General features: G+C 39.3%; 1 protein-coding gene across 8 annotated transcripts in view; it reads right to left on the bottom strand.

Moving 5' to 3' along the window:
• Positions 1-431: 431 nt before the first annotated feature.
• The window catches only part of plekha6 (pleckstrin homology domain containing, family A member 6), a 94,612-nt gene continuing 86,943 nt past the window's right edge, over positions 432-8,100 (bottom strand). For all 8 annotated transcript variants that reach the window (XM_052075059.1, XM_052075063.1, XM_052075061.1 and 5 more), the window contains 3 exons: positions 7,676-7,779; positions 2,587-3,924; positions 432-2,550 (listed from right to left, as the gene is read on the bottom strand). In XM_052075059.1, the coding sequence (XP_051931019.1) occupies positions 7,697-7,779 (83 nt within the window). In that variant the 3' untranslated portion in view covers positions 432-2,550; positions 2,587-3,924; positions 7,676-7,696. The remainder of the gene's footprint in view (positions 2,551-2,586; positions 3,925-7,675; positions 7,780-8,100) is intronic.

Below are 8,100 nucleotides of genomic sequence, written 5' to 3'. Positions count from 1 at the left end.
TTCGCAACACAACCTGCGAAAGTGTACGCTCAGTGGCAGGGCGCTAACAACAGAGCTGACCCACCAAGACTGGAAACTGAAAGGTACTGGAAAGGCATATGAGAGAAGGAGGTTGCACATGACCTCAGACTTACCGGTAAGGGGCACACATGAAATTAATGTGGGGCCCAATTATGATTATATAGTTGCGCAGCACTGCCGCCCCAAATCAACAGCCTTTATGTGACAAAGAGAAGCGGTTTGTTAAGATGCCACATTCACAAGCATTTTCGTGGGTGGCCACGGTCCCCTTGGGGACGAGTCTGCTCTCAGAAAACCTCTAAACTGTGAGGTGGATTTTTGTTTAGCACCTGTCTATCTATTGTAGCCATATTTTTGGGGGGCATGTAAAGGTTTGCATAGTCGAATTATAAGCATGAAAGACAAGATCATTTTGTTTAACCTTTTATTTGGACATACAGCAAGACTGAAGAGCATCATCATCATCATCATAATGAGTGCGCTTATTGATGAGAAGCAGGTTTCACCTCAGTAGTCTCAAGTGTATTGGCAGTGAAATACCTCATAAGCAAGTGGAGTTCACGAGCATACCAATATACGGTATATTCATTCCAAACAATATTTTCTTATACAAAGTACCGTGGTGAGTTCTAAAGCATCTGGAAAAAAAGACATTTGAATACATTCACTTTATTGCAAAATTTTCTGAAAGCAAGCATATTGACTCTCTCTCTCTCTCTTTCTCTCACTCTGTCTCTCTTTCTCTCTCTCTCTCTCACACACGTACACACACATCTCTTTTTTTAATAATTTGCATAGTTTAAGCAGTTGGTAGATGTTTCCCTCAAAGGAGTAGTTGTAATCCATCATAGAAGGATAACCGAATGGATTCTGAGAACATCATAAAACCCGGCCAATTATTTCTTTTCAGCCGTGAATTTGACATATGCTACCAATATTGAAAACCACTTGCGGACTGAAATCATCTTTGCATGTCAGATTTCATTGAGTGAAAAATATCAATCTGTGTTTTATCCAACAGAGAAAACAAACGTAAAAACAAATCTTTTGTCGATGAAATGTGTAAAAATTACATCTTGTTATTATCTTTCCCTGCGTCAAAAAATATAAGTACTGCCACTGAATGAGCATATTCCCTTTCTTAAAAAATTGTAAAAGAAAAAAATATATAGATCATCTAATAAGTCTTTGTTTTGCTTTGTGTGGTGAGGATCTTAACTGCTTTCGGCAAGAAATTGTTTTTTCCCAAATTTGTGGAACGTTTCCTTGAAATCTGGTTGAACAAAGACAGGCCACTTGGACATCGAGGTGCATCGAGGAGAATGAAATATGTTATGGGTTGTGATACACAAAGACAAAACAGGGGCATGTGGAAAAGATTCAATGGAGTTGACTTTATCATTGATTTATCCTGCTTTAAAAATGCTCCTTTTGAGAGATGAACTTGATTGAATCATTTACATGGCCGGAAAGTCAGCCACACGCATCTGCAATTGGGTTTGACGCACATTAAAAAAAAACAAAAAACACCTTGAATCGAACAATTGATATGTGAATACATATTGAAAGAAATCTAACCCCCAAAGTACTGAAATTGATTTGTTTCACTTGAACCTCTTAAAGCTATAAATTGACCCAAAAAAAGTGCCATAGTAAACAGACGTAAAGCCCCAAAAAGTACAACTATACATTATTTATAAGTATTTAATTGACCAGTGAGTTTTCATCCACATGTACGGAGTCAATTAAAATCAAGGAATGGATCGAATTATACTGGTCAATTTGGAGTTTAGGATTATTGGCACTAAATGAGTCTTTGAAAATAAAACTTGTTTCCACCTGCGTCGTAACTCATGGCATGTCAACGATCATGAATGTCACCCTGTCAATCAAAAATTGTTACAAATGCTCACCACATTTTAGCCATTTGGCACAGCATGTTTCCATGAAATATAACCATTTTGTCACAAGACCGTATTTTGTAGGTACTGTACAGTATTTCCTCCTAGCTAACTTCCACAGACAATTTTTCAATTCAATTTCTAAGGTCACTTCTATAGCCAGTGAACGTGTGTAGCTTGCTACTTTTAAACAAAGATCCAAGATTCCAAACTCATGTGTGGTGACAATCACTGGAGTAGAATTTTATATATATGTACACATATACATATATGTTTGTTTTGTTCATTAAATATTGCTTTGGCCTTCCATCCTTTTGCCTCATTAAGAATTGGTTTCCTGTATCCGCAGCAGAAATGGAAATGATGACCTTGGATAAATGTTTACCTTTGGGAGGATTTGTGGTCGAAAGCCCACATATTTGGGACACACAGTCTAACTCAGGGGGGCCCAACCAGTTGATCGCGATTGACCGGTAGCCCGTGAACTGGTCCCAAAGTCAATCGCGTGGGGTCTAGGGGGAAATGGATTAAAAAAAAAATTAAGAAAATGCATGTCTGTGTGCGTGTTATTAATATTCTATATTTTTGTGTTAGTGCACACTGCACCCTAAGCATCCTCTCAGTTTCACTAGCAGAAAAAAAAATAAAAATAAAATAATATAACAAAGTAGTTCACCTTCAACCTACGGTGGCGCGTGACTTGCATCACCTGAAGTTGTTAGCGCTCAGCAGTCTGCACTTGCAGCTTGCGATTAGCTCTGTTGCCCTATATCTGCTTTATTTTTTATTATTCTCATTCAAAGTTTGTTTCATGTGCAATTCATTGACGGCACTGGTAAAGAATGGGAATTTGGAGAGCCCGGAGAAGCTTTTTTAAAACGGTACACGTGCGCTATGATCGTGACGGTGTTGCACTTTAGACGCTGTAAAAGTGCTTCCCATACCACGTCATGTCTCGACTAAGGTAGGCATTTATTCCTTTTTACAAACTCACTAGCTCTTGTATCTATTTTATTGTTCTGTTTCGTTCGTGTTGTGGGCCGTTATGGCTGTTGCTTATCATAGAGTGCGTGTGTCAGTGAGTGCGTGTGTGGTAACGGGACGATCGTGGGAGGTTGGTTGCTTGAAAACTCGATCTTGGGTCAAAAAAGGTTGGGCACCCCTGCTCAAACTGTTTATTTTCCTTTCAACCATTTCATCAAGGAGAAAAAGACATTGTGTCACAATTGTGAATATATGTGCAGCCTCTAGAAATAGAACTCTAAGTCGGTGCTACAGGAAAACATGTTACCCGGACAAATTTATGTTCAACACCTTTGGGTCTCCTGATATAAATTATAAATTATTAGTAGCATTAAGTTTAAAATTGGGCTTCGTTGGAATGGATACCAAAGGATCACCAAAGTTCAATTCTATTTTTCCACAAGGGCAAAAAGGCTAGTCAACGTTCCCATGACTCTCACTGTGGTTAAAACGCCCAACCTCAAATGAAACTCTTTGGGTCCAAAAGCATCCGGCGTGGTCTTCTCATTGAGCACTCAATCTTGAACAGTTTAACATTATCTTGTTAAAATGTAAATTGTTTAATAATCCAACCTTCGTTTGCTGACGTTCATTTCTTTCACTGGCACACAGCCCATCGGTCATACTCGACTTTGTTAGCTACGTTCTGTTGACATGTACCACGCGACACGTTTTGAAGCACGAGATAGACTACGCTTTCGAGCTTTTGTACAGCCTCAGGGTACAAGCAGTTTATACTGGCCATTGACTTGGAGGTAAAGCGTAGGATGACTTGAATGTTGGGGTGTTAAATCTTGAAGTCTGTGCAGATTCCTTTGAAGTAGAGATGCTCTATTTCCCTCGTCGCCATGTTGACGGCTTGCCATGCTTTTGTTAGATCAGGTCATGTCACTTGTTTGAGGTAATCTTCATTGTCAATTTCACACAGTAAGTCCTCAAAAAGATGCTCCATCAAACTTGACAGCAGACAGGGCTTGAGCTGGAGGGTGCAAGAGGTACAAAGAGCAAACAAACAAAACCGTATGAAATGGGAGGGGCTTTTAGATTACCTCTGTGTCTGCTTTCATTATTTCAGCACAGGGTTTGGTTTTGTCAATTTCCAGGAGGACCACTTGACTCTTGAGATGGTTTTCACTGGGCCGCTTCTATTTTTGAGCAATGGCTGTTCTCTGTGCTTCCCCACCCATTGACATTGGTCTAAAATAAATCCTCGCTGGATTCCCATCCACTTCTTCCGCTCCCTAAAGCTGGAGCGACTTGAACACACCTACTGCGTGGAGCTTGTTTCACAAATTGTGACACACTCCCCACCTTGCTCCACTCCCTCCCCCACCCAGTTCATTACATGTGAAGCCTTGAGAATTGTTGGACTGTGTTTTTAAATGTATGCTCCATGTGCTGAGCTTTTTTTTCTCTGGCTCAAACTATCCTCCAGGGTTACCACGGGTCCTTTAAAGTTCATAAAAATCCATAAAAAAGAAGTTGTAAAATTATGTTTTTCATTGTCCTTAATTTTCAGGGAAAGCTTCCAATATCAATAAAAATCCATAAAAATGTATTTTTATTCGAAAATAAATTTTATATTTTCTAAATTTACAGTTTTCTTTGTGTACTTTATTTGAGAATGAATTCAGGTTTTTTTTCATTTGAAAATGAAAATTTGACATACATTATGTCAAATAAAGGGCGAGCTGATTGCCCCTAAAATAAAGATATACCCTTCCTTTGGCAACAATGATTTGAACACTAGCTCAGTGATATGTGGCTTTCTGTTCAGCCCGCATATTTCTGAGCGGGCATTAAATCCACCGTGAATCCCCTGCTGAATGGAGAAAAAGGCCTTCAAAAATGGCAAAATTAGACCTCACATGTCCTTAAAAGGTCCATAAATAAAAAGCAAGTGGAAGAGTGGGAACCCTGTCCTCCAATTTAAGGAGAAAAGTTGGAGTCTATTGTTTTTTTTTCCCTTCTTCTTCCCAGCTGTTTTCCTTTCACATAAGATATCGGGACGCTTAACAGCGACCCACCAGGCTTCTCGTTCTGTCTCCTCCACATTTGTTATTGCTGTCTTGTTTATGTTCCTCTGAACGGGTTGTAACTGTGACGTAAATTCCTTGTGTGTTTCTTGCATACTAAGCCAATGAATTTGATTATGAATCTGAATTAGACTTTTGGTATGAAGTGTGTTCAAGCATGGCTTCAATGACCTAGTGTACCTTACATTTGGTAGGTAAAACCTAGCATAGCTTTTGAAACAAATCGTATTCCCACCTTAAACAAAAAAAAATCCATCCATCCATTCGTATTTTCAAATATTTGAAACCACACACTCTCTTAACTGAGCTGCTCAGGTTATATATTATATGTTATATGATTGAATGAGAAAATGTCCAAAAGGAGCGAACAAAAACGAGGACCTTAAAAACAAGGCACAGGTGTTTATCATAGAAAGTGCAAGGTATTTTCACAAACAGCAATTCCAGTGAAGAATGATTTGCAAGTACTTTCACACCGATATTCAATTGAATAGAAAACAAAGACATGGTATTTATTGTTCCATCTGATAAGCTTGATGTTTTTGTGATTGTTGTTGTTGTTTTTGAACACTCACTTATTTTGAATTTAATACCTGCCACACATTCATTAATGGCAAATACTCCCTCTTCTGGCTGATTGGTAAACTGCTCAATCTCCTAAAATGGAGGGACGGATTTATTTTGTCAAGTGGAAGCCCAAAATAAAATCATCTGGGTCCAGATACATTTTAAGTACAACTAGATATAGCCTAGCTAAAAATGTATCTGGATCCAGATGATTTTATTTTGTGCAACCTCTTGAAAAAGTCTTGACCATTTCTTCAGCGAATGAAACTTTGGAAACATGTGAACGTTACCGAAATTGTCCAGAGCACTGGGACGAAAAAAAAGGAGGAAAGAAAAAAAAGAGGGAAAATGGCAGAATGAGAGGTCAAGTTGTTGCTCCTTTTGGTGTGTTGAATTAGGCACGCAACAGCAAGTCCCTTCCATTACAAGCCAGTCATGAAATTAATAAAATGGTCCATATTACATATTCAATGATGTGACATTACCTGATAGAGTATCGACAAACTCAAAGTTATCATGTTTAAAGTTTCATTTTGTTTATGCTTGAGCTGAACAGAGCTGAGGCCTTGTTAACTGGTACAGACAGGATGGTTCAACTTCGACTAGGCAGCACGATAAGATGCCCTTGAGTTTGTTACAGTGTCTCAATTCATGCGAAATCTACCCATTGCATTAACAAGGTAGCCATTGTAACGAGAGATGTTTTGGCCTCCAGGTGCCCACTGAGGGGTGTATCAGTGGGCTGGGCTGAGAAGCGTGACATGTAGATGAAGAAGGGAGTGTTTTTCTGATATATCACTTGTAATTTGCATACACGATCGCTAAAAAGCCGGCAGAGGCTGCAGAGGTCAGGTGTCAGTTGAGAAGCGCACACAGAGTGGCTTCTTTGAAAACTGCGACCACTGCCGTCAGTGAAAGTCGATATGTTCCTGTATTCGAGCCTTTGTTCAACTGTCCGAGCGAACATCTCTGTTCTGCACACAGTAAAAGTTTTGGGCCATTTCATTAATAGTAATTTCGTTTAGAATATTCATTTAGTTATCGCGGTGCATTGTGCGTAGCAGACGTCATGTTTCAATAGACGAGTCATTACAGAAAGCCTGACCGTGATCGTTGCAACTGGTCCTCCTGAGTTGTATTCCTTTCGTTTCACCTTCGAAAGCAATGGCTGTAAGTCTGCTCGTGTTTATCGTTATTTAGAAATGTGTTTCAGAGATTGTTATTGGAAATTCGCTAGTTTAGAGTGTTGCTAACGACGTAGCGATGATGCTAAATCGGTGCTAACAAGCTAATTAGCATGCGAAGGTGCTGTGAAAATGCATTGTTTATCGTTGTTTGTCACATTTGGAGCTGTATTTATGTCCTTGTTAAACACCTGGCGATTTGTGTTGTATTTGTGTACACAATATTAATGCATGTTTTAAATCTGTTCATTTCAGTTTCACTCTACAATTCATTGAGTCGATGTCACAGTTGTTCACTGTACGCCGTCAAAAAGACCGTAATAAAGGAGCAAGACGCTCAGTTTCGTGGCTCATGAATAAATGAGTTTGGCTTGCTGTTGACCTGCGTTAACATACCCATAGTATCTAACACGTAGCGATAACAGTACAATCTCTGTCATTACCTTATCAAGGAAATGCAATAAAAGTGTGACATACACGTAATTTGTCGATAGAAGGGCCTGCCATTGAAAATTTTGGTGAGGGCACTACATTAGCAAGGACAAGTCCCTGTTGCAGCTTTTTGGGAACATGCTGTAGACATCAAATTCAAAGTGAGTGAGTATGCAAAAACAACAACGTTTCTCAGTTGGAACATTAAATATCTGGTTCTTTGTAGTGAATTCAACTGAATATAAACTATTTGCAAATCATTGTATTCTGTTTTTATGTTTTACATAACATCGCAACGTGATTGGAATTTGTGCATAAAATCAACTGTTAGTCACGTGCTATACAGTGCTTTCATTTTCATCAAATGCAAAAGAAAGTGAAAGTGGAAAAGTGCATCTGTACATTAATTTTTTTGTAATTGTTCAACTTCTTCGGCCAGTGAAAAAAGTGAACCAAGCGTTGAGAGGAAACAGGGCTGAACAAAGGGTGGGTGTGGCGAACAGTCACTTACCTGGTCCCATTCAGGCATTCATTATGAGGAGGTGGGGAAGTCGGCGGAGGAAGGGGGAGGATGCAGGCTGGTTGGGGTAGTGGGGGGATCTGGGGCGCACTGAGCTGGAGTGAAATTAAGGTAGGTATAAAAAGAAAGACAATGCAACGCAAAACATCGTATCAGCAAATCAAAAGGACGAGTAATCTTGAGTGGAGCTAAAAACAGACTTTTCTGCCAAAGTGCCACATGCAAATATCCTTCGGGTTGTAAAATGTTGAGTTCATACATCTATTCAAAACAATTCTCAAGCATTTTTACAACCCGTTCAAGGGCAGTTGAACCTATGTCCAATGCCACACTCCAAGTGCAATATTTTCAAGGCAAATCTGAAAACAACGTGCAAAATAATAAAGATAACATTCACGAAGAATGGTAAAGTGGGG

This window comes from Hippocampus zosterae, chromosome 9, assembly GCF_025434085.1.
Source record: "Hippocampus zosterae strain Florida chromosome 9, ASM2543408v3, whole genome shotgun sequence".
Taxonomy (NCBI): domain Eukaryota; kingdom Metazoa; phylum Chordata; class Actinopteri; order Syngnathiformes; family Syngnathidae; genus Hippocampus; species Hippocampus zosterae.
This window is presented reverse-complemented; position numbering and strand designations above follow the sequence as displayed.